Below are 27,487 nucleotides of genomic sequence, written 5' to 3'. Positions count from 1 at the left end.
ATGTGGCAAATTATGTCTCTGGGGTAGGCTGGATGCGAGGACCCAAGGATCTGTGACTCCTATCCTATTTCAAGCAGTGCTAATTTGGGTTTATTCAGCAGTTGGTTAAACATGGCAGTGGCCGCCATTGTTAAATCTTTGTTTTCCGCTGACTCTGGCACTCAGCATATACGTATATTATTGCGGGGGCTCCTGTTCTTCTGGTCATCAAGACCGTAAAACAAATGTTGGATCTGATTTGAATGTTCCTGCAAGATATTGTCAAGTTCCATTATTCTGGTCAGATTCCTCCACAGTAGACTCAGTATCTAATATGCGCTGGCCTATGTCCTGGCAGAGGTCATTAATCTCTCTTATATGATCTTTTAAGCCTACTAATGTAAGACTCAATGTCCTGCTTTGTTGGGAGAGCTTTAATAAAAGTTGCCATGTCCCAGCTGTCCCCCTGACTGGAGCCGATGAGGGGCTTCTAGAATGTGAGGGACTCCATGGGTTCAGGTTTTCAGACCCTGGGGATCGGGGTGAGAGAGGAGAGGGTGTAGGCTGAGACGGCTGTACCTTAAAGGCCCCCCCCCCCCCATTTTTTTCCCTTGTGGACTTAATGTGGGTTTGATTTTCTAACTTTAAGATTTTTGTGTGAAATTTGGTCGTCCAAGGGTGGAGGGCTCCTACAATCTTATGTTCCTTTATACACTGATGGGACACAAATGAGGCTGCACTGATATGGCACTTGCAAGACTGTGCAGTGCGCAGCACACAGATGATGCTGCCCCTCTCCGCCCATGACATTAGAAATCATTGGGACACCTGCAGTGCTTGGCAATGCTGCGCCCCTTCAGGCTAGTCACTGGGGCTGACAACTGCCCAGGTACTAGGCTCCATTTTCTACTCTGTGAACTTGCCCCTAAAACATAAATGTGTGTATTAGAGGTGCGCATCTTCACTGGCCTCACGATTTGATTCGATTACGATTATCATGTCAATGATTCTATTCCGCGATGCATCACGATTACTGTGCGCGGGTTTCTTAAAGAAAAAATTCATGCAGTCAGGAGAACTTGATTTTCTTATTTTATATGTTCTTAAAAAAAAGACAACACTCCTTGCATGCAGCAAAGTCTAATCACAGCAGACAACTTGGAGGAGTTCCAGGCTCCCCTCCCCCCCCAAAAAAATATACTACAGGATATGGTCAGAGACTGCAGATATGATACAGGAGATGGTCAGAGACTGCAGATATGATACAGGAGATGGTCAGAGACTGCAGATATGATACAGGAGATGGTCAGAGACTGCAGATATGATACAGGAGATGGTCAGAGACTGCAGATATGATACAGGAGATGGTCAGAGACTGCAGATATGATACAGGAGATGGTCAGAGACTGCAGATATGATACAGGAGATGGTCAGAGACTGCAGATATGATACAGGATATGGTCAGAGACTGCAGATATGATACAGGAGATGGTCAGAGACTGCAGATATGATACAGGAGATGGTCAGAGACTGCAGATATGATACAGGAGATGGTCAGAGACTGCAGATATGATACAGGAGATGGTCAGAGACTGCAGATATGATACAGGAGATGGTCCAAGACTGCAGACACAGTTCAGGAGATGGTCCGAGACTGCAGACACAGTTCAGGAGATGGTCAGACTGCAGACACAGTTCAGGAGATGGTCAGAGACTGCAGACACAGTTCAGGAGATGGTCAGAGACTGCAGACATGATGCGCCAAGTAGCCAGCGCTAGGTCCTAATGCGCTGCTGCCATGGAGTCGGAGACCAGTGCTATCAAATTTCGGTGCCAGGAAAGCATCCCTGGTTGTTCGCCCACTGGTCCACTGTCGGAGGATTCCCCCATCCACCTGGAATGTGTAGATGGGGGAATTGGATCATATTGTTTTCCAGTGTAATGACAAAAAAAGCGATCAATATATGGACTGCAAAAGTGGCTTAGTGGTAACTGGATCTTGAAAGAACAGAGCCGGGGAGGGAGACAGGGGGGAGAATGGGACAGATGTTATCAATGTGTAATGAAAAGTGCAGAGCTCACTTATTCAGGGAGGAGGCTGGAAGTTCTCACAGCTTGGAATGTGTAGCTGCTGACTGCTGCTGTTCATATCTCCCGCGCACACCCCCCTCTCTCCTCTTCACAGCTGTACATCGGGATTGGAAAGTGGGCGGGCCAGGCAGACACGGGGAGAGAGAGAGGAGGAGGGGCAGCTGTATGCAGTTCAACTACATAGGTCCGTTGCTGGGAGGGGGGGTAACCTTCACTTAGCTGTGTGTGAGATGAGTGTCAGAGATATTCCACTCAGCTGCAGCCACCAGCCTCTAAATGTACACACTGATCATCCTGTCCTACGGACGGGAGAAATCAGTGTGTTTTTTTTCTCTAACTGTCACAGGGATAATGGGAGGCTGGAAACACTGCATTGTCCCTCCCACAATGCAGGATCAGACAGACGGCTACAGTGATCTGTCTCACAGCTCCGGGGGGCTCTGCGCCTGCCGATGGGGAGATGAGAGGGGTGTCCACAGCTCCAAATCCCAAGGAGGGGGGGAGAGCCTGGGTGGGGGCAGCATGCTGAGGCTACATCATTTGACGGGGAAAGGCTCAGACAGCCGAGCGATGGCTTGTCACGACTGGTGTAATGGCAGATAGTGTCCTGCCATCATATAGTGTCCGCCCCGTACTGCGCATAAGAAGCTTCGGAAAATCTCTGAAGCTGAACGGCGCCTGCGCCGTGAGTGGAGGTGGTAGCCCCACCATCCAAGCGGACATAGGGTTGTTAAAATTAGAGGGCCCCTCGCGGGCGAACTTGGCTCGCCACGCTTCGGGGTCGGCCTCGCTGCGCTCTGCTCTTTATTATTCCTACTCTATGTCCACTTGGATGGTGGGGCTAGAACCTGGACTCACGGCACAGGTGCCGTTAATCCTCTATTTTCAGAATCTGTGTTGCTGTGTACTGCGCATGCGCAGTACACAGCGGACACTATCTGATGGGGGGGCCTTATATGACGGGACACCGGCAAAGACACTGCTGTGCGGTGAGGAGCCAAAATTACGTCATGCATAATCGATTCTCCTGGTTAACCGCGGCGATCATTTTCAACACCCCTAGTGTGTGTATAAAAGTATGTGATTGTGCAGCTCTAATATCTGGTGATGGTACTTTATTTTATTGTAACGTTGTTCTGGTTAATGTTTATTTGAATTATTGTCCAAATTGGCCGCTTTTGCCCATCTTCCCATGTTTTTTTGGGGGGGATTATAATAACATTTTGGCTGTCACCTTGGTTTTGTCCAATTCTAACAGGCCTGACTCTGAAAATGCTCTAATTGAAATATTAAATCCTACTTAGTAGCCTGAACCTGCCTGTCCTCTCCAACTCAGATAGGGACTCCCTGGAGGATAAAATGACTCCACTTAAGGTTGAGGCTGCCACATGTGCCTTCCCCTTCCACAAAGCACAGCGCCTGGACTGATGGAACTTTATTGGACCTATGTGAAGCAGTAAGACTGCAGATTATGTGCTCTTTTTGAGCATGGTCTATAACACCTAACCCTCCCTCCTTCAATGTTAGCAACCTATATGGTTTTAGTACTAAAACCTGGTAAAGATCCCAGGCTGTTTGCTCCTCTTACAGACCGAACCCTTTTGTTGAATGTGCACCTTTAAACTCCTTACCAAGGTTTAGCCTTCCTTAGTAGATATCGGTCAGACCAGTTTTATGCCTGGGAAATCTACCGATTTTATCAATTTACACATTTTTACATGTAGTGGTGTAGTTGCCACTAGTAACAAACATCCACCATGTCACCCCACTGCCAGACTCCCATATATCACTTGCAGAGACAAGAAACAGTCATTTGCTTGTTTATTGGGGGGTACCGCTTGGTTTGGGAAAGGGGTATATGGGAGCCCCATAGAATAGATCACTTTGCCATCATATTTAAAGATTCTTTACAGATTAGCACATAATTTGAGTCTGAAGGAATGTGTATGTTTTAACTAGTCTCTTCCCTGCATCACCATGCAGACTATTGCTCCTCCTCTTCGTTACTCCTGCAGACTATTACTTCCAAAACTTCCTCACCCATGACCGTGTAAGGATGAGGACATCACTCTTGACTGTGTAAGGGTGATGTTTCCAGAAATCCTCTCCTCCTGCTCAAACGCATACAGTCGTTATTAGTGTAACGTCACATCTTAGCAAAAGGACCCACTCTGAATAGTTCCTCATGCAGACTCTGGTTGCTCGCTTCTACTAGGTCAGAGGCCTGCAGTCCCTCTCCCCAGAGGCCTAGTAGTTTAAAAGTACATACTGAGCAGTGGACTACCGTTGCCTATTAGCCCTGCTTGCAAATCCTGTGCCCTCAGGCCACATCGATTTGACACAACTCCTCACGGTCTTTCCTCTGATCCAGTACTCCTAATCATTGACTGTGTAATGAGGACTTGACTAATGAACACGTAGAAGTGAAGTTCCATCACAGGCTTTCTGGCACATCCAGCCCTCCACTGTGTTACTCAGCGACCTTTCTCTGCCCCGAGTCCTAAATAGAGAACTTAACTAGACCTTTTGTTCTGACAGCTTCATCTGCCCCTCTGCTCCAGAAGTTCCTCATCAATGACCGTGTAATGAGGACATTGCCAATGACCGTGTAAAGGTTAAATTCCTTTACAGTTTTCCCCGGGACACCACCCCCCCGACTGGCAACCACCCCCAGTGACATGGTACCTCAGCTTACATAGGCCCGCTCCCTGCCAATACCAGTACGGGATTGGTCAGGGCTCCCACATGAGTCCTAGGCCCTGCCCATCTTCCAGAACATTCTCCCTGGAAGCAGGGGAGGTGCCTCCAGAACTAAAGCAAAGGTGGTCACACCTACTGCTACATTAACCACTCCCCGCCCCCAGATCAACACACAGGCCTAGCTCAAAGCATAGGCCTGCCTACATTTACCTGTGCTGACAGTTTTCCTAGCAAAAATCCTATACTAGCACCTACCTATTGGTAGAGGGTGCTACATAAACATCTGCAGGTCCCTCATACAGGACAGTCCACAAGGGTCCTAGTGTGAATTGACCATGCAATGAAAGAATTCTGTGGACTGGCAGTGTATGCGTAAATTGCTGGAGATGATGGGATTTGGTCCGCATTTTTGTAGATGGGTGGCGCTACTGTATAGTAACCCTCAGGTGGTGATCCAGCTTGGACTGTTTTCCCCCTCGCACTTTGATCCTCTTTTGAGGTGGGGGCACAACAGGTGGGCATGATCGAGGAATGTCTAATTTTACACCAACAACCTCAACAATCTCATTCTTTGTCTTAGTGATCGGGGCCTTCCTTGCAGACACGCTACGTACTATGGCTACATTTGCAACTTACTGGTTGAAAGTAAACTGGACAAAATCCTCTATTCTCCTCTTGGGTTTGGGTGTTCAGGCGGCGGCTGATCAGGTACTCACCTTGCGGTGGGCTTCTCAATTGACCGTGGGGTCCAGATTACTGCAAACGTGGTAGACTATATAGCCCTGAACTTGACTCCATTGATTATTCTTCTGAAATGGAAAGTCCAGGCCTTGGAAAAAAAACTCCCATAGTCTTTTTTTTAATAGGGAAAATCTGATTCTCAAGATAGATACTCCCGGTTATCATTTACCTTTTATGTCATGCGCCAATATGGGTGCCCAAATCTTATTTAAAAAAAGGATGGATGGACTTCTTAGTTCCTTCCTATGGTCCCCCTCGTTGCCACGTACTGTATGGGATTGAAGGTGTTGCAGGAACCTTGGGGTCAGGGGGGTCTAGCATTACCTGACTGGTATAAATCTTACCTCATGGACCAAATAGTGTTTGCACGCCATGGGCTCTTGAGGGATGACAGTGCCCCAGCCATGTTGAAAGCAAAAGTCCTGGGCTCCATATGAGCGTCTACGATTGGCACTATTGAGAGGCAATTTATCTGCACTGCCATCAACTAGATCAATGAAAGCTACCATTAGAGCCTGTGGCTGAACCTTTGTCTGCCGCATTTTTACAAAATGCAGGATCCAGTGGAGTGGGCAACTAGAGATGTAAACACAGTGGGTGATATTACCCGGAAGGGGAGCCTACTAACCTTTGACCTATTAAAAACGAAGCTTAATCTCCCAGACCAATTTTTTTTTTTTTTTGCTACATCCAGCTACTTCATGCTTGGCAATCACTATTTTGTGCCTTGTCGATAGACTCAGCCTTCTGTCTTGAACAGCTTGTTGCATCACTCAAGGTCTAAAATACTGTTTAACTTCTAAAGAACTGTTCAGAACCTCACCTCCTTTGGGTCTTAGATTGAGATGGCTAATGGAAGTTCACAAACTGTATGGGGAAGCTCGGGGTGACAAGTGGGAGCGCCCTTTAAAACACTTGGTCTCCACCAGAGATTGATATATTTTAAGTTTCTCTACAGAATTTACTAGGCACCAGCTTGATTGGCAGGGATTTACTGCTCGTGCACTGAATGCTGGAGATGTGCGTATTCCTCTGCCAATTTTGACCATATTTTCTGGACATGTCGGTTAATCCAGGATTTCTGGTCTGCAGTTAGACTGCATAGCATAAATCCTTACCATACCTATTCCAATGTCTGTCTCAGTATGTCTCCTTGGCTTGGTGGAGGTTGTAGTCCCATCCAATGCTCATAGTACCCTACTTTTAATGTTTTACTGTTTGATGCATGCAAGGCCATTCTTCAGTGGAAGAAACCCTGTGGCCCCCATTGTGCCCTATTGGAAGGGCCTGGATAACTCCATTATCCCATTCTATAACGCCACATCTGTATCTCTGGAATGTGAAAATATACTAAGTTTTTGCAGGCTTGGTTAGATGCCTCCTCCGCTGTGGGGTGATACTTAACAATTATAGTATTGATATATTGGGGATTGATTATTTAGATTCTTGTCAAGCTGTGTATTAACCTAGATTAGCAAGTTGGAACTGTAGCCTCTTTGGTATCCTTTATCTCTCATCCTTGTAAGATGCTGACTGTTGTAAAATCCTTCTGACGTGGTACTGATAGTTTTGGAGGGCTTGAGTTACTTGACAATGTGTATACTTGTCAAGCTTCAGGGGTGAGGCCAGATTACCGAGAGGGCACCCTTTTTGTTTAAGTGCAACGCACCCCTGTGAGTGATACAGGGGAGCAGTACCCAAAGAAGCATGATTTGCCAATACTGTGGATTAGCTGGTTAACAGAGAGCAGCTGGGGTGTGCTGCTTAGACTGTGGTGACAGCCGTGCAAGGTGGTACCACAGGTAAAGAACAGCGGGGTGAACCAGGAACAAGTCAGTAGCCAGGCCAGGGCTCATACACAGAATCTGTCTGAGATCAGTAGCAAGCCAGGTCATACACTGAGGGTAGGAGATAAAAGTAGGTAGCTGGTGTGGGATCAATCACAGTGGAGCAGGCAAGAGCAGAGGTCAACCTGTGAGCCAGAGGTCAAGCCGGAGGCTTGGGATAAACTGCTACTGTTAGGAATTTCCCTTGTGATCAGTAAAAACTCCAGGTGTTCTGAGAAGCAGGAAAATTTATTTCTGATGTGGCCCACAAAAGAGAGACATGCTTACAGAACAAAAGCTGAAGAAAAATCTCTCCCAAAAGAAAGTGTCCCGCCTTCACATACCCCACAAGAAAAACATCTCTATGCTTCTATTGGCTGCGGGAACATAAATAACGTTGTCATGGCACAGGATGGCACTTTATTTGCTATTCATGTTCTGTACATTCTTAGGCTATCATCTTTCGTTAAATCTAATCATCCTACTTACTATGGAGTTAATTAGGACAAAACAAAACAATGAGTTAATACAATAATGTGCTCAGAAGTAAGCTTTTTAACAAATCAGTCTCAGGACTATTGTTTTTCTAATAGTCACACAATAAACATTTAAAACTTTTCTAACAGCTACAGCAAGCTGGATCAATGGCAGGAAGTCCAAAGGATCAGGATACAAAAAGCACAGGGGGAGCTGAAAACCAGTTATCTGTCATTGTCAGGTTTAAATAGGCCAGGGGAACCTTATTAAAATGATTTTTATGCCACAATTGCTGTATATTTTACATAACACACCCATGGTAATTCCGCTTAAAATGTTTAGAATTATTAATTCCTTATTTAGAGCATTCATCTGGCTTAACAAACCTCCTAGAATAAGACTGGAACAGCTTCAGAAACCCAAGGAGGCGGGAGGGCTGGCCCTGCCCAACCCGTGGCTTTATTATGTAGCCGCACAGTTAAAACATATTGCCCGTGCCATAGCAAACGGACGGGAAACTGGGGGAGGTGGGGGTAATCCCGCCACTGCTCTCTTAACACATAGCGCGGGGTGGTGGCTGGCCTGGAAGCCTTGTCGTTCGCCAAGTCTAACAAGCTGTTCCCAACGTATGCCCTAATTCAAAAAATATGGAATAAAACACGTCAATTACAAAATGTGGAGGGCTTCACGGAGTATAGCCCGATATGGAATAATCGGTATTATGGGGAGCTTCTTGGTCTGACTTGCGCTGGACGTTGGAGGCGATACGGAGTGACTCTCATGACTCATATTTTTTCTGGGGGTAAACTGCTTTCTTTTGCAGAGCTGAGGGAAAGATATGGCGTCCCCCGGGGTATGTACTTCTATTATTTGCAACTGAGCCATGCTGTTAAGGCGCAGGCAGGAAATAATCCCTGGATACAATCACCCACCCTAATTTTTCGTTATGTGACAGAAGTTACCAGTTTCAAAGGTTTTATATCCAGTTCATACAGTATGTTACTAAATGCATCTATGCCAGGTTTCCCCGCAAGGGTAATTGCCTCATGGGAAAGGGATGTGGGAGCATTTTAGGAGGACCAATGGGCGGAGGCCTTACAGGCAATACAGGGTTGTTCGCTGAACACGGCACAGCGATTATCACAACTGTACATTGTAATGCGGGTGCACCGCACGGTTAGACTGTATAAGATGGGGATTGGGGAGGGGGACCTATGTACCAGGTGCGCCAGGGACAGGGGAGACCTCATTCACTTGCTCTGGCGCTGTCCCAAATTGCATATATATTGGTCAGGGGTCATTGATACTCTCAATGGGGCCTTCCGGGTACGGATTCCACAGGATCCAAAGGTTTGCCTTTTGGGTATGGTGGATGATCTCCCGTTGGAGGTGCCTGTTAAGGAGGCCATAGGGAGAGCTCTTTTTCAAGCACGTAAACTTATCCTTCAACACTGGAGAGCGAGTGACCCCCCCGAGGTTGAAGGAATGGATAACTCAGATGGGGAACATGTTAAGCATGGAAAAGTATATTTACCAACACAGGGGCCGGGCGGGACGATTTGAACGACTATGGGGTCCCTGGCTTGATACTCCCGGGCTGTCACCCTTGCAGCTGGTTATGGGTAGATTGTTTATTTAGGGAGTATAAGGGGAGATATAATGGGGAATGTGGTGTTATAGAGGGCAGGCCAGGTGGCACTGGGGCTGTGGCCCGAATGGACCGTTCTGATTTGTACATGTGGTATGATGTTGAAATGGGGAGATGACTTGTATCGATTGTGGTGTTTGACATTGCTAAGTGAAATGTGCCTTTATATGTATGCTGTTTGAATATGTATATTGTGCTGATTCTGTTATGGACTTTGTGTATTTTTGTACCAATAAAATCCGTTTTGAGTTAAAAAAAAAAATAGGCCAGGGGGCACCAACACCTGTTACATTGAGCATGCCTCTGCGCAAACCCCCGTTGTGAATCTGCGTGGATTCATCTAGTGCATCCATGACGAGTACTGGCAGGATTGCCCATTCTAAGGGCATTTCCCTGACAATGTGCGCCCCCCTCCCCCCCCCCCCCCGTGGCAGCCTCCAGATGCCTAATCGAGCCCATCTTTTGGGGTATCAGGCCAGCAATATTTGTAACAGTCTAGGGGCGTGTATATTGCCTGCAGGTTCCCAAGAATTCACTTCTACTGAGTACCCTTTTCATGTAATGATGATAAACTGAATTGTCTTACCTCTCCTGTTTTTATCTCCCACTGAGACTGGAGGTGCTGGAAGTTCTTCTCTCCCTGGAAATGGACTTGAAATAGCAGATGTAAGTAGAGAAACATGGACCACAGGATGAAGGCTATAAGGACTTTGTAGTACAAGTTCAAAAGCCGCTGGGTTAACTTAACTCTTTTTATCTCAAATGGGCCAGTAAATTTTGTTCCCTACTTCTGGGAGGGGCAAGGAAGTCTGAGATTTGCCGAAAAGAGCCTTACCTTGTCTCCAACTTTAAAGACGGGGCTTCTTCTCCTCTTAGATTGTTTCTTAATGCTCTCTTGGACCTTTTGTAACTTTGAGGGTTTGCTAGTTAGCTTGGATGGAATTTATCCTGTCTTGAACCGCTGGGACTGAGGGTTTGGGAATGACATAAGGCAGAATTAAATGATTGAAACCATAATTAGCCCAGAAAGGTGCCTGGATAGTGGTTGTATGTATTGAATTCTATGCAAACTCTGCATACGGGATTAGAGAGCTTCATTTATCCTGGGAAAAGTAGCAGGAACAATGTTCTAGGGTTGAATTGGTTCTTTTGGTTTGACAGTTTCTTTGGGGGGCGTTAAGTTACAGATAGGCATACTTAGTGACAGCATTTTGCAAAGCACTCTAGAATCTGGAGTCCAATTGTACCCCTCTATTGGACACAGTCAGTGGCGGAACTACTGCCATAGCGACTCACGCGGGCACTGTGGGGCCTGGCCATAGTTGCTAATGGAATTCCTTTTCCCCCGATTTTTAGGTGCCACTAGAGGTCCGTGGCTGATGGAGATGTCTCTGCCGGCCACTATTAGGCCCCTTTCACACGGGCGGATAGAATGGTGCTTTTAGCTGCGGATTTTCTAGTTTTCCACCGCAGCCAAAGGCACACAATGCTTTCCTATGGCCCTGTTCACACACAGCGTTTAACTGCGATTTCGTTACGTGCGGTTCGGTGCGAATAGAAAAAATAGAATTGTATGCGTCCAGGTGCGATGTAGCGCAGCTATAAGCACATAACCGCAGGTAATCGCAGTCTTTTGTGTCAATTGCGGCCAGCAGCGTGAAAGAAGAAGAAAACACCCGGAAGCACATCCTAATCAGCAGGTGTACCTGGGAAATGACACAGGAAGTTGAGAGGGATGAAAGGGGAGAAGACAGCATGGCGGCAAGAGATATCTCGCACGAGGCCATCATCGCACTGGTGCATGCCCGACCAGAGTTATGGGACTCAGAATGCCCAGGATATGCAGAATATGTTGAAGAGAGCAAAGTGGGAGGAAGTCTACAAATATGTCACACCGAACTGGGACGAGATGTCTGCAACTGAACAGGATAACCGAGGTGAGTGCAAGGTTTGTTGTGTCTATGCAGCAGGGTACACATGCATCCTAGTAAAGATTTTACCCCCTAATGACCAGGCCATTTTATAGCAATACAGCACTTTGTCACTGACAATGCTACAAATTCCACAAAATTAGACATGCGATCTGCCAATAGAGCTTAACCAAAAAGTGCATTCTATGTTTTTTATATATTGCAGGAAAGGAGGTTTATACACGTTGGAGGTCCCTGCGCGACCGTTACAAAAAAGAAGTCAACGAAGAGAAGGCTGCGGAGAGAAGCGGAGCACCCTCAACTCGTCGCAGGCCTAACCCCCATGCAGAGGCTTTGTCATTTTTGAGGCGCACCACTGAGATGCGCGCGTAAGTATATCCATTTATTTTACTTAGCGATTTGTGACCAGTAAAGGCATATTCATGTTCACTTTTTTTTTAAAACGTGTAATCTTTGTTACCTAGAACTGTGTCAAGTGTCCCTGTGAGAGCAAGCGCAAGGCGCGAAAGTTCGTCGCCATCACCATCAGGAGACGCTGACACCAGTCAAGAAACCACAGAGACAGTGTCATCCCAAGAAGATCATCCATCCACTCAAGAACCTGCAGTATGTATTTTAAAAATGTCACAATTTCTGTCCACAAAAAAACGTATTACTTACATTTTGAAAAGGCAGCTGGTGTTGGCACAAATGTTGGAGAAACAACAACAGCTTATTTTTGTGCAAGGTGTGACTTGTTCTTCTGGCTTTGGAGGTCTTCAGTGAGATCAGGTTTTTGCGACAAAACAAGTACCTGTGTCTGATCTATTCTAAACAGGTGCTGCAATATTTGTACAAGCATCATCATATGCTGTTCACTAAAGTGTGACCTCAGTATCAGATGCATAATCTATATATTCTAACTATTGCAGGCAAATCCAGATAGGAGAGCCCGGTCTACATCCACCACCCGTCGAACACGCCTTACTCAACAAGAGACACCTTTTGAGGAATATTTCAACCGTATCATTGAAGAAATGAGAAAACAATCACAAAACCAGGCCAAAGATGATGAATTCCTCAACATCTCAGACCCAGATGTTATGTTCTTGAGACTGTTGCTTTGTGTAATCGGGGAGATTCCTGCAGATAAGCGCACTGAGGTCAGGGGTGATATACATGCCTATTTAATGTATATTGTGTCCGCTTGCAAAGAGCAACGCCCATATCCTAAATTTCAGCCATGGGCTATGGGTTTTAATTCACCTAGTGGCTCTTTCAGTAGACCAATGCCCAGTCAGCAGTGCCATGACACAACATCTGCCATTAACCCTTATGCAGGACCCCCACCACTGTATACACCTTACCCGTCTAATCCTGGTTACCAAAGGATGCATGTGCAGCCACAACCAGTGTCTTCACCCTCATCTTCCCATTCAGGATCACCCGTAGATGTTGGCAGTGAACCAAGTCATTCTTCCCTGCGGAACCCTAATTATCCAATTTATGAAAACTTATAGTATTCCTATGGCAGTGATATGACAGTTTTATTTTTCTTGTTGTGTAATGTTACTTTTAATGTTTTACCTACACTACTTAGTTTTACCTACACAAACTAATTTTTACAACCAACCTCAGATTCCTCCATGTACACTGAACTGTACGCACAGAAGAATCTCCCACTGTCCCAAGCTTATAAATGTTGCTACTTGGCCCCACTTGCTCTCACAATACCTGAACTTTCTGATTGGGTGCTAGCATTGTTTAGGTTGAGAGCCTTGGCCCAGTGGGAGATTACCCCATCTACACAGTGGAGTGTACATGGAGACATCTTTTGCACTTTCTCCATCTAGCCAAATATTTCAGAACTGTTTGCCGCACTCAGTGCCCATCTTTGGCCCCTTTCACACGGGGCGGATCAGTAATGATCTGCCCTGTGATGATCCGCTTGGTCAGCAGGGATCGCTTCGTTGACCCCGCTGAGCCGGCTGCGGACAGGGCGGTCTCCGCACACTGTGCAGGGACCGCCCTGTCAGCTCTCCGCTCTCCTCTATGGTGATCGGATGAGCACGGACCGTCTGTCCGTGTCCATCCGATCCGCTCTGCAGACAGATAGAATAGGATTTTCCTCCGTCTGCAGAATCAGACTGTTGCGGAGGCGGACGATATCGGGTGCCACCGCAATTGTCCGATTCTGTAGACAGAGGGAAATCCAATTTTTCTAGCCGTCTGCAGAGCGGATTGGATGAACACGGACAGATGGTCCGTGCTCTTCCGATCCCCATAGAAGAGAACAGAGAGCTCACAGGGCGGTCCCTGCACAATGTGGCGGGACAGCCCTGTCTTTCACCGGCTCAGTGGGGACAATGGAACGATCCCTGCCGACCGAGCGGATCATCACGGGACGGATCATTACTGATCTGCCCTGTGTGAAAGGGGCCTTACAGCACTTCAGGAATACTGTAACCTTTTTTTTTTTTTTTAGGGGGGTAGTGGGGGATATTTTGTGGACTCGTTATCTGTTGCACTTGAAATTCAATACTTGAAACTTGAAATTCAATACTTGAAACTTGAAATTCAATACTTGAAACTAAAAGGAGATTTTTTTTATATATATATATATATATATATATATATATATATATATATATATATATATATATATATATATTCCAAAGGAATTAAAAAACATTTTTCTATACATGAAAGCATTCAATGTTTTTGTAAGGTTTGTCTATTTTTTATACACCCTGTGCATAGCAAAAGATAGAAATAAAAACTATTTAAATTGTTGAAAATTGTTGACTACTTTATTTAAGGCAAACGTGAAAACTGACACAAAAACTTGAAAACTGTGATGAAAAAACTGACATGTAAGGTCCATGCAACACCGGTTAAAAATTTACACATAGTCCAATTGCCATGGCAGCTGTCCATCTTCACTCAAAAAGTAATCAGTGAAATGTTCACGGACTTGTAGGGCCTGATTACTTGGACGAGTGCCAGTAACACAGGGCTTGACAAATTTGCTTGGAATCTAGGAGCCAGCTAAAAAAGTTAGGAGCCAGGTCGGTAACGGCAATCCAGACCTGTCCCTGGCCTGACATGGAGACGAGTGAGGGGAGGATAGCGCGGCCCCCCCACCTGTCTCCATGTCATTGCCCATAGCTCTTAGAGGGACATTTTTTTTTTTTATTTTTTTTTTTTCAAATGACAATTTTTTTTTTTTTTTATTGCATTTTAGTGTAAATTTGAGATCTGAGGTCTCTCTGACCCCAGATCTCATATATTTAAGAGGACCTGTCCTGTTTTTTTCAATTACAAGGGATTTTTACATTCCTTGTAATAGGAATAAAAGTGACAATTTTTTTTTTTTAAAAGCACCGTGAAAAAATAAAAAGTTAAAATAAGAAAAAAAAAAATGTTTTAAATGCGCCCTGTCCTGCCAAGCTTGCGTGCAGAAGCGAACGCATACGTGAGTAGCGCCCGCATAGGAAAGCGGTGTTCAAACCACACATGAGGTATCGCTGCGTTCGGTAGAGCGAGAGCAATAATTCTAGCCCTAGACCTCCTCTGTAACCCAAAACGTGCAACCTGTAGAATTTTTTAAACGTCGCCTATGGAGATTTTAAAGGCTAAAAGTTTGTCGCCATTCCATGAGCGGACGCAATTTTGAAGCGTGACATGTTGGGTATCAATTTATTCGGTGTAACATTATTTTTCACAATATAAAAAAATTGGGCCAACTTTACTGTTATATTTAATTAAAAAAATAAGACTTTTTCCCCGAAAATGCGCTTGTAAGTCCGCTGCACAAATACGGTGTGACAGACAGTATTGCAACGACCACCATTTTATTCTCTAGGTTGTTAGAACTCCTAAACACACATATATATATATATATATATATATATATATATATATATATATATATATATATATATATATATATATATATATATATATACATACACACACACACACACACATTTTTTTTTTTTTTTTATTCTAAGTAAAGGTGAGATGGGTGGGCAGTGAAAGCTTCATTAGCATCGCTGGCTGTCATACCAACAGCCACCACTAGATGGCGCCAGATTACAGAACTAAACATAGGACCACAGAAGGCCTCAAAGCCGCGGCCTCAATTACCGGCCGGCGGCGGCGCGGCCCGACACGATCACGCCAGGGGGGGGTGGAAGGAGACAGGATACCCCCGCTGTGCTGCCCCAGGCGCCAGATCACAAATTCTAGTCGCCAATGCGATCTGGCGCCCGGGGTTTGTCGAGCCCTGCAGTAACATGACCTATGGGATCCTCAGAAACAGGGGTTTCGGTGGTCACGATCTCCTTACCCCTCAAAAAATTGTGGAGAACACAACATGCTAGAACCACATTGACGGCATGATCAACTTCTAGATGCATGGCTGTCATCAAAACACGCCATTTGGCAGTGCAAATGCCAAATGCGCACTCAACCATTCTTCTAGCTCTGCTGAGTCGATAGTTAAAAATTTGCCTCCTGGCAGTGAGACCATGCCTGGTATAGGGCCTTAGCAGGTGAGTAGATAAGGCAAATGCCTCATCTCCCAGCACTACAAATGGAAGATCTGGTCCAGTAGTACCAGGGAGAGGCCTTGACTGTGGCACCTGAAATTCGCCATATTGAAACCGCCGCCCCATTACGGAATTTCTGAAAATTCTAGAATCTCCAGAACTCCCATACGCTCTAACATCCACAGCGATGAACTTCATATTTGCATCGCTGAGTCCCAGAAGCACAATGGAAAAGTATTTCTTATAGTGGAAAAAGCGGGAACCGGATTTTGGAGGCTTGATGAGCCGGATGTGTTTCCCGTCTAATGCCCCAATGCAGTTTGGGAAGTTGGTCTTCTCCCAAAATTCCTCCGCTATTTCCTCCCACAGACTGGATGTTGGCTCCGGCATGACTGATGTTCTCAGTTCTTCCCAGATAATATGACGGGTATCGTGCACAATGGTGGATACGGTGGAAATTCCCATCAGAAATTGATGATGGAGGGAGGTGAAACTGGCACCAGTGGCAAGGTATCTGCAATACAAAATTGATAACAATTCAGAAAATATAAAATATAGTAAAATAAATAAAATTCCAAATAAAAAAATCAATATACATATGGAGTTCTACATGGTAACAAATAAACATCAGCATCTATATAAGCTGATGACTTTTAACACATTGCAGCCCAAAGATGAAACATCCCTCGGCTCAGGTAGTAGGTGCTGGCATCCAAACAGGAAGCCTGGTGGTGGGTTGGTCTAGTACAAAATATTATTTGGTGGTACCTTGCTTGTTAATACAAAATTCTGCCTTTGTGTTCAGAGCTCACCTACATAATGCGAAACTAGTGAAATTTGATGACGTTTCCTATTTGCAAAAAATAAAACTGACTGTGCAAGGCACGATAGTTTTCAAGGATAAAAAATAATGGTAATGGTAGTAATATGCGAAAAATCGCTGTTGTGATATAGATTAGGTCATAGATTCATATATATATCTATATATCTATATATCTATATATCTATATATCTATATATCTATATATCTATCTATATATATATATATATATATATATATATCTCTATATATACACATACACACTATTGCCAATATTGCCTAAGCCTGCATGTACATGATTTTAAGCATTTGTTCAACATATGGAAAACCTACCTTAAAGTAACAGCTGTTCTTCTGGACTAATGCTTCTTCGCGTATTGGTCATGGTTCTGGTCAGGTGTCCCCTAACAAGTACCAACAGCTCATCGAAGCACGCTACCGACATCCTTGTGTAATTATGGAACTTGTCCCCATGAGTCCACAGCTCACCGAACATGAGGGCAAAGTAGCCGATCGATAGGCGCTGGGACATTAAGGGATGGACCCAGTAACGACGAGGACGTCGCCTACTCTGGATCGCTCTTCTTGTCTTCATCCTCATCATCAGCAAAATGAGCATTGCAAGCAAACTACCCATATTTGCATTCATTTTTTCAAAAATTTCTGGCACAAAACTGAGCACTCCTCTCCCTGCAAAACTCCAACACACACTCAGCCAGAGAACAAAGAAACAGGTTTAAATACAGAGGACCGCAATGCATCATGGGTACATTCCAGGGAACAAAAACATAAATAAATAAAAGGGTTGCTATGGGAATAAAAACTGCAGTTAAACGCAACCGCATAAAAAACGCACGTAAACGCAGGTAAGCGCATTGTGCAAACGCAGCTGATCGCTGTGCCTGGAGCCTTGAATCTTGTAGAAAAAAATAAACATGATAAACTGCGGCAGAACAGCCGCCCGTGTGAAAGGGGCCTTAGACTAAACAAGTTGGAAACGACAAGGGGAGCCTGCCGAGTGGCTACAATAGAAATAGAGCTGTCACGCTGCCCGCCCTGGTCTGTCTGATCTGTGACCTGTTGAGGAAAGGGGTGAAGAGTGGGCGGTGCCACAGTTAAATTTCTATTGTAGTTGGCCAGCTCCGCCTCTATTTTGTTACCCCATCAGCCTTCAATAATGGCAGCGCAGACACGGCTGCTGGGATATAGGTCTCCAATGGGGTGGGGGACACCTAAGATATAAGGAAGCTCTCCGCTGGCTGGGGGCAGTGACGTCTGAGATGTAAGGAGGCACTCCGCTGGGCACGCCTGAGATGTAAGGAGGCACTCCGCTGGGCAAGCCTGAGATGTAAGGAGGCACTCTGCTGGGCACGCCTGAGATGTAAGGAGGCTATCCGCTGGGCACGCCTGAGATGTAAGGAGGCTCTCCGCTGGGCACGCCTGAGATGTAAGGAGGCTCTCCGCTGGGCACGCCTGAGATGTAAGGAGGCTCTCCGTTCCACTCCGAGGAATGTAAGTTTACTGTTAAGCTTCCCAGGCCCCACGAGTCTGGCTATGTCCCGACACAGGCAGCTGCACACAGTAGGAGGCAGAGAGAGTGGGCGGGGCAGAATTCTCGGGGGCGTCTGTGAAGGGTCATCGTTTTTGGCACATGAGGCTCTGGATTCTGGGCAGGAGGTAGGAAGGGAGTGGGAGACACTGTCATCTGTTTTGCACAGTGCTTGGAAAAGCGCCTTGTTCCCATACAGATGGGATAAAGGGCCTCTTCCCCCACAAGCCCTGGGGCGTTAGTTGTGGGGGTGCAAAACTTGAAAAACACTTTTTTGACTTGCACTATAATGTATTAAATGTAACCTGTAGATTTTGTTGGCAAATTTTTGTTTTGTTCGAAATTAATATAAGCTGTTGCCTGAGTACTGTGCCACATGAGTGTGGTTATCTGTTGTTCAATGGCATTCGGTTTTTTTTTTTTTTTGTTTTTTTTTTTGCTTGAAGGGGGGGTTTGTAGGAGGGGGGCCCATACAAACATTTTGCTACGGGGCCCTGTGATTTCTAGTTACGCCTATGGACACAATATTGCTGGGTAGGCCATGTAGTCTATCCCCTTTATAAAAATGTTGCTGTGTCCACAGCAGATGGTGCACCTATCATGGGCAGAAAGTGTGCCATTTTGGACAGATGGTCCACCACTACCAGGAGAGTTGTGAATTTTTCAGAGTGGGGCAACTCCACTATAATGTCCATAGATATTTTTCTCCATGGTTGTTCCGGAACTGGCAGTAGTCATAACAAGCCCCAAGATTTAACGTTGGATCCCTTATTTTGCTGGCAGATAGTGCAGTGGTTAACATACTTCCCTACAGCAGGATTCAAAGTAGGCCACCATAAAGACCATTGGATAAGTTCCGTTGTTTTTCACACCCCGAAGTAGCCGGCAAGTTGGTGATCATGGAATGTCTTTAAGACCTGGATTCTGGCTTGCTGCAGAATCTTGGAGCCAAATGTACCCTACCTGGTTTCTTAACCACTTAAGGACCAGGCCTCTTTTTCAGACTCTTGTCTTGTTTACATGCTTAAAACATTACTTATTTTTTTTGCTGTAAAATTACTTGGAACCCCCAAGCATTATATATTGTTTTTTTAACACCCTAGAGAATAAAATGGCAGTCATTGCAATGCTTTTTTTCACAACGTATTTGTGCAGCGGTCTTACAAGCGCACTTTTTTATTTTTTTGAAAAAATTCACACTTTTGAATAAAATAAGACACAAGACAATTGCTGAACACAGGATGTCAAAGCGTATGAATTCCTGATGGCCATCATGAAGGGAAATGAGAGGGGAGCAGTCTCTTGTGTGACAGGACCAGAACTAGGCATTGAGGCATCTGTCAGATGAACTTCCAGTTTCTGTCTTTTGTGGAGAAGGTAAAACAAGGTTCTTTGGTAGGGCAAAATCCAGAAAGCGGCTACATGCTCCAGAATAAATTATGGGCAGAAGCTGGACCTCTTCTTCTGCTACCCGCAGCGAGATGGGAAGAGTAAGATGGGATGGAGAAGCTCTGGAGACCTGGAAGTGTACTGGAGTGTATGAAGGTGGCTTACTGGGCCTTATGGGGCATTAACGTAGGAAGTGTCCATTGCCTCCACGAGAGGCAGAGGTGCTTGTCAAGGATGTTCTCTCATCAGGGGTCAGTGCAGATCGCACAATGCCAGTTAGCAGGGGTTTGACCTCAGGTATAGATGTACTGGAGGGCACAGGCACTGATGGAGTATAAACTTTAGGCAACTTCAAGGTCTGCCTGAAGGTTTGTGACCATTCGGACCGTCGTTCCCGTAGAAGTCTAAGTGTATGGCTAACTGAATACGTTTCTCAAATGTAGTAGGGGTCCCGACCCTGGCCAATTCATCTTTGAGGGATTCAAAGTCCCAGGTGGAACTGTTAATTCAGAGCGGCCTCATTCCAGCCTTTTCTGCAGACCATCGACGGAAGTCTACAGTATAGTCTTCCACCGGCCACCGTCCCTGCTGTAGTGAATGCAGAGTGACTTCGTGGTGACAGCATGCTGGTGATCTTTGTAAAGCTGTGTCATAGCTTCAAAGAATGCATCTACAGTGTTAATAGCTGGAGCTTTCTGCTCCAATAAACTAGGTCCATGTCTGGGGTTCATCGGACAACAGGGCAATGATGAATCCAACTTTAACAGTCTCAATGTAAAAAGGCCGGGGTTGCAGGGCCAGGTAAAGTAAGCAGGCATTTTTGAAGGCTCTGAACCTTTTCTGATCTCCAGAAAACTGTTCAGGGGTTGGTAATCATGGTTCTGGAGGTGGAACTACCACAGTAGGCATGACATGGGATCGTTCTTGGGTAGATGCTGTGGGACTGGTAAGAGATGGACTTGGATCTGCAGAAGCAGGTGCCGTCAATTTTTGCAGCTGATCCTCCAACTGGAAATATCATTCCTGTAATCCTTGGTCTGCTTGGGTAAGAGCAGTGACCCGTTGGCACAGAGCTTCTATCTGGGGGACACCTCCACCGGCCTCAGAAATGACTGGTTTGTACTGTGATGTTTTAGGGGTGAGGCTGGATTTACTGAGAGAACGCCCCTTGTAGCTAAGTGCAACCCACCCCTGGGATTAGTACACAGAGTGCAGTGCCCAAAGACGCACGGTTTGCTGGTACTGCAGTTGGATGAGCAGGTTAACAGAGTGCAGCTGTGGTGTGTCGGGTAGACTGTAATGACAGCCATGCAAGGTGGTACCACAGTAGAGCTGCACAATTTAATCATTAAATTGTGATCTCTATTCACCCCCCCCCCCCCCCACTGTCTATATTGCTGAGTTTGCTGTTTCTTTCATAGAACAACTTCTCTGCTCTACACAGGACACACAGGTTCCGAAAATAGCCGAAGATGAATGGCGCCTGCGCCGTGAGTCCAGGTTCTAGCCCCACCATCCAAGTATAGATAGAGTTGGAATAAATAGAGCCAAGCGCAGTGAGCGGCCCTCTAATATTTGCAGCCCTATGTCCACTTGGATGGTGGGGCTAGCACCTCCACTGACGGCATGTTCATTTTCAGAGATTTTCCGAATCTCCTTCGGCTCTGTACTGCACAAGTGCTGCGCCTGCACAGTACGGGGCGGACACTATCCCATGGATGGGCGCTATATGGCAGAACACCGGCAGTCTGCTAAGTTTAGAATATGAAACGTTGTAACTAACCTTCCTTCTTAGATCAAAGGGATACACTTGTTCGTAAAAAAGAGTCTGGGCAGTCTGCTAAGTTTTCAGGTGTAAATGCATGAATTTTATCCACTTAACGGCTAAATCTTTTTCTGATACTTGTTTCTTAAAGCGGTTGTAAACCCTTACAACACGCTTTGTAAGCCTAGAATAAGGCTTACCTGTAGGTCCAAGAAATATCTCCTAAACCTATACGGTTTAGGAGATATTTGTCCGAAGACAGGCACCGCTGTCTACGGCGCAGTTGTTTGCCTCTCTGACCCCTATATGGAGCAAGACACAGGATGACTGTCTGGATGGGGTGATCCAATAACTTTGAAGTACCCTCACAGCACCGCACATGTACTACCAGTTTTTTTTCTTCCTTCTCTCTACTTGAATTCTTCTTTATTGTTTAATTGTTTTTCTATGTATCTACGATGTCAGATACTGAAATTGTAATTTCTCGTGTGGAAAATTTGAATAAAAATATTTAAAATGAAAGAGGAAGTAAACTCATCAGGGTTAACTTCCTCTTTAAGTTAAAATCAATAGTTTTTGCTAGAAAATTACTTGGAATCCCCAAACATGATATATTATCGCAGAGACCCTAGGGAATAAAATTTCAATTTCTGCAATATTTTAGGCCAAACTGTATTTTCCCAGTGGTCTTTAAAACACATTTTTTTGGGAAAAAATGCACTTTAATAAAACAAAAACACAGCGAGAATCGTGATCTATCTTTAAGCAAAAAAAAAAAAAAAAAAAGCGATTCTCATTTTAGCCAGACTCTATAGAACATCAGGGGGAACCAGGAATAAGTCAGTAGCCAGGCCATACACAGTAGAATCAGTCCAAGATAAGTACAGGAGCAAGCCAGGTCATACACTGAGGGCAGGAGATAACAGAGTAGTCAGGAGGTCTGAGATCAATCAGTGGAGCAGACAGGAGCAGAGGTCAAGACATGAGCCATGGGTTAAGCCAGAGGTTTGGGATAAATGGGTAGAGTAAGCTGGGTCGGTAGCAGAAAGTCCAAAGGATAAGGATACACAAGGCACAGGAGATGCAGGGAGCTGAAGACAAACCAGCACTCTGTATGTGTCAGTGGCAGTTTTAAATAGGCCAGGGGGTGCCAACATTTGTTATGTAATGCACGCTCCCTCCGACACGCATCTGGGCGCTGGCATAAGTCTAGTGCATCCATGACAAGTACTTGCAGGATTTCCCATTTTTTTCCCATTTCTTTTTCGATTTCCCTGACAATAACTCTGTATCTCTTCACACATCCAGGCCACCACCCCCCGCCCCCCCGGGCCACTGCGTGGGCAAGGAGATGAAGACGAAGGCCCTGAAACTGAGCTGCAGCATGGTGGCTAAGACCATGCAGCAGTTTAATGGAACAGGTTATACTCGGAACAGGCCTTGCCATGGTCAACCAAAGTTTAGTACACGTGCTCAGTGTCATATCCACAGGTTTTGTGCTGTATTACATTCCCACAGTTTCCATGAAAGGTGTCCAAGCACTCTGTACCTTGGTCTCTCCTGGCTCCCGCAAATGTATTTCGAAATCCCTCCCCAAAGCGCAACTCGGACGTCTGGCGTCTCCTTCACTCTGGCAAAAGACTGCACATTCTATTCTGCACCCCACAAATTATACTGTGTAGATTTTCTAATTCCACATACTCCACTACATGCGATCCGAGACTCTTCCATAGGTTCTATTACATGGTCTTGTCATGCCCCAATAATCTTGTCATATACAAACACACTCAAGTAAAAAAAAAGAACAAGGAAACTAAATGAGAGCCTTTTACAAGATCAAGACGGCACAGGTTGTTTTGTTTTTCATATGGTTGTTGAGATGAAACCTATGACATACCATACAAGATGGAGTCAGATAATCATATTGGACATTTTGAAGTTCCTCCTTTTTTGTTCTATAGTTCTCATCAGTTTTCATATCTTTTGAATCAGAAAAGGTTGAGCAGACCCATGTTATGTATGTCGACCGTCAATACTCTGAGTGATAAATTACGTCCTTGGATGTAATGCATGCGATTTACCAGACCTTCCTGTATTTGCATGTCAAAATATAGCTTTTGTTTTACTTCATTAATAGTTTACCTTCATGATGTGCCTCAGATATAGTCTAACCTTAAGGTTTCTCCTATTAAACCGTATGTCTTGCGTTTGCATTTGTCACACAGCCTATCGGCTCTGTGATCCTATATATCATATTACACTCTGTAAACCTGACAAAGAAAAGCAGATTTTCTTGGCATTCATGTCCATTATTTTAACACTCTACCTAACATAGTGAACTTGGCATAGCATTTAACATCATTTAGGACAAGGTGGCTCTTTATTTCTGGAGGAAAAGAGATTTAGATTTAACTCCACATACAGAAAGGCTTCTTAGCTTTAAAAATGTGGATTAGACTCACTTAACCTTTTAGGTCTTTTATACACAGGGCGTTTGCCCAGTTTTCCTAGACTCATTTCCTCCTGGCAGCAGAGTTTTTGCTTGAAAAAACATAATATAATGCGTGTAAACACATACAGAAACATTTACGCACGTCAAGGCCTTAATCTATTTCATTGGCAGAATAATAACCAAGTTTATACACCTCAAGCTTTTTTTTTTTTTTTTCCTGCCTCTAAAGTGTATTTGTGCACAGGCTCTGACATGCAGGGGGCGTATAGAAGCAGAAAAAACAAATACCATTACTATTATAGGACTTTTTTCTTTTATTGCCTTCCTCCCGATCAACTGGCTACAGGATTCTATATATGAAGATTTTCTATTTTTCCATTTTATATTTTTTTTCTATTGGTCCAGCTAGGTGGGTTTTTGTTTTCTGGCTAATGTAACTTTTTTTTTTCTTTTTTCTTTTTTTTTTTTACAGCTGGAAACCTATCACCAGCTGCAAAAATACCAGGGCACTCTGGTCGTTTATCGAAGTCTGGATCCAAAACTTTAACACCAAGTAAGTGTGTACAGGATAACAACCAGATAAAATATTTATGCATAACCAGCAGTAGATCATCACAATTGCAAACCGTGAAACATCAACCATTTTTTTTTTTTAATTCTTTATTTCTTTGCAAAAAATACAGTACATGGGTTATTAATAATAATTATATATGAAACACTTTCTAATAACCATATCTTGGCATTTTTATAAACAAAACAATATCCGTACGATATCAATACAGTATCAATTCCTCATAACGGTTCCCTTCCTTCTCCCTTGGAAGAAAAAAAAAAGGGGGGGGGGGCGAGGAACAGAGGATAGGGAAGAGGGAGAAAAGGGGAGGAGTCCGGCATCACCCCTCCAAAAGGTAAGGTTTACATCACTCAACCAATTAATCTAGTCCTCAGTTTCCTCTCCAATCAACCTCTTCCCTTCCTCTGACTGTGAAAATATTTCCCATGGGGCCCAGACTTGCGCTATAGCTTCCCTTTCCTCGGGAGGCATAGGGATCAAACTCTCCATGATCCCAATTTTCCTTACTTTATTTAACCATTGCGAAATTCGCGGAGCCCCCTTTTCCTTCCAACAAATGGTGATGCAGCTTTTAGCTGCATTCACCAAGTGACATAGCATTGAATTCTTGTATCTCTCTAATGGGATATGTGTACATTGTAGTAGAAAAAAGGCCGGGTCTTCCTCAAGATGATATTCAGTAAACAATTGAGAAATTTTCCGAACCTCTTCCCAAAACTGTCTTATCACTGGGCAATGCCAAAAAATATGGACAATAGTGCCTCTCTCCTTACCGCACCTCCAACACCAATCCGATGACTCTGAGAAAAAAAGTATGCATTCGTGATGGAGTATAGTACCAACGCATTAGTACTTTATAATTTAATTCCTGTATCTTGACACATCTAGATGATTTAAAAGTCAAATGTATTATTTTCTGACGTTGGGCCGGGGTAAAGGTTTGTCCGAGATCTCTTTCCCATTTATCCAAACTCATTATATCAATATCCTCCAAAGGAGAGACTAGTAAAGCATATATTTTAGAAATAATATGAGAGAGGGGCTCCTGCTTCTCACAATACTCTTCAAACCTAGTAAGTGGTCGATCAAAATCCTCAGACGATCCCAAAGTGTCCAAGAAATGTTTAACCTGTAACTCCTGCCATAGGGGTAATTCATATTGTCCTCCTGATTGCTTTATCATTTCTATTGATAGTCATTTTTTAGACTTCAAGAAGTGTGATGCCTGAAAACATCCCCTCTCTCTTAAATTCCCAAATATTCCTGGTTCCAGACCAGGCAGAAAATGTGGGTTCCCAAGAATGGGAAATAAGGGAGATTTTGCTGTTGAAATTCTGGGGATACGTACGGCCTTAGCTCCCATCTGGAGCGTAGGTCCTATTAAAGGATGAGCTCTTAATAAAGGAGGTATAGCCGTACCGCACCACATGGCTCTATTTAAGGGAATGGGGCTTACTTGTTGTTCCATAGCGACCCACCTTTTACTGTCTCTGTCGGCACCAATCCAGAATTCTACCAAGCTGAGTAGCCTGGTAGTATTTGTATAAATCCGGTGCTGCGATTCCACCCGCCTCTTTAGGCATTGTTAGTAGCTTCCTATTAATCCTAGGACGCTTACTTGCCCATATAAACTTTGTAAAAATTGTTTGAATTTTACTAAAAAAGGCCTGTGGAATCCGGATTGGTAGCGCCTGAAACAGATTAAGAAACTTGGGGACTATGTTCATTTTCAAAATATTACTTCTCCCAAACCAGGAATGTTAGGATTTACTCCATTCATTCAACGTTGTACTAATTTCCCTTAATAAGGGTGGGAAGTTCAATGCATATGCGTCTATTAAATTAGGTGGAATCTGTATCCCTAAATAGTTCAGCGCTGTAGCTGTCCATTTAAACTTAAAATTGTCCTCTAAATTTTTTTGATCAACCCTTAAACCAAGAGAACTACAGTATATTTGTCTAATATAGCACATGATAATGCATAACAATCTATAGAAAAGAGAAAAAAAGTGCTTAAACCGGTAAAATCAAATGTGATAAGTAAAAACAATCCAAGCTGCAACTCTACTGTAAGTCACGCTATGCATACTTTGAATACCACATGACAGTATAGTTCATCAGTAATCGCAAAAGATATATTCCAGTCAAAACAAAAATTTAAAACTGCAAACTCATGAATTGTGGAGGAAGAAAAAAAGATATAATGTATATGTTTAAAGGCTTCATATGTGACCAGAATATCAAGGTATCTGAAAAAGTCACCAGCACCAAAATATGATATCTTGACTAGGACACCACAACTTGTATATTGTTAAAAGAAAAAAAAAGCCCGGAACATCAGTGGTGATTGCGGCTATACACCCAGCCAGGGCCTTTCAATATGATTCTTATGGAATCCTCTCTGGGCCAAAGGTGCGGGTCAGCCAGATAATGACGAGGACAGGCTTTGATAGTAGTTGGTCTTCCTCAGAGCTGTGGTGGTGCATTGGATTTGTGTGCTGTGCAAGACCACACAGAAGTTGCTTCTCCCCTGCCTGTCCTGCAGAGTTCCAGGATGGGGCTATCTTGCCCTGTCAACTGCTGCAGGAGATGGAAGTCAGATGGCATGAAACTTCACATCAAATCACCATGTGTAACTTGGCGTGCATTTCCAACATAAGCCAGCTGTGTTGATGACCTCCCTTGTACATATGGAGGATTACCTCATTCTCTAATGGCCAAATATTGAAAACCCAAGCACCCAGAAGAAGCTCATGGAGAAAATGACTGCTGTGGTAAGGGCTGGTTCTTAACACATTTTTGGCACTCTGGAGACGTTTCTGCATATGCATTTACCTGCATTTCTCTTTCGTTCACTGACTGGCTATTCTTGACCATAGGGTTGTTATGCCACCTTCAGGAGAGGAATAGGCAGAACATTTTATACATGTAAAAAAACAGAACTTTCTAGTTCTGCCCAGGGGGCTGTGCCTTCAGTAACCACCCCCCAGCCTGCTTCTGCAGCTTTAATTTG

General features: G+C 44.4%; 2 protein-coding genes across 6 annotated transcripts in view; both read left to right on the top strand.

The window, feature by feature from the left end:
- The window catches only part of NUSAP1 (nucleolar and spindle associated protein 1), a 440,771-nt gene that overhangs the window by 131,201 nt on the left and 282,083 nt on the right, over window positions 1-27,487 (top strand). For all 4 annotated transcript variants that reach the window (XM_077465050.1, XM_077465051.1, XM_077465049.1 and 1 more), the window contains one exon: window positions 24,373-24,453. In XM_077465050.1, the coding sequence (XP_077321176.1) occupies window positions 24,373-24,453 (81 nt within the window). The remainder of the gene's footprint in view (window positions 1-24,372; window positions 24,454-27,487) is intronic.
- LOC143943342 (uncharacterized) lies at window positions 27-13,479 on the top strand. Of its 2 annotated transcripts, XM_077465054.1 has the most exons (5): window positions 27-10,128; window positions 11,115-11,399; window positions 11,599-11,761; window positions 11,858-11,999; window positions 12,305-13,479. In XM_077465054.1, the coding sequence occupies exons 2-5, from the start codon at window positions 11,198-11,200 to the stop codon at window positions 12,890-12,892; spliced, it is 1,095 nt and encodes a 364-aa protein (XP_077321180.1). In that variant the 5' UTR covers window positions 27-10,128; window positions 11,115-11,197; the 3' UTR covers window positions 12,893-13,479. The 2 variants fall into 2 exon arrangements, with proteins under 2 accessions (XP_077321180.1, XP_077321179.1); XM_077465053.1 differs by having other exon boundaries at window positions 27-11,399.

This window comes from Lithobates pipiens, unplaced genomic scaffold, assembly GCF_037356315.1.
Source record: "Lithobates pipiens isolate NorthernLeopardFrog02 unplaced genomic scaffold, aLitPip1_a1.2 Scaffold_30, whole genome shotgun sequence".
Classification (NCBI taxonomy): domain Eukaryota; kingdom Metazoa; phylum Chordata; class Amphibia; order Anura; family Ranidae; genus Lithobates; species Lithobates pipiens.
Note: the sequence above shows the minus strand (reverse complement) of the source record. Positions and strands in the feature narration are given on the sequence as shown.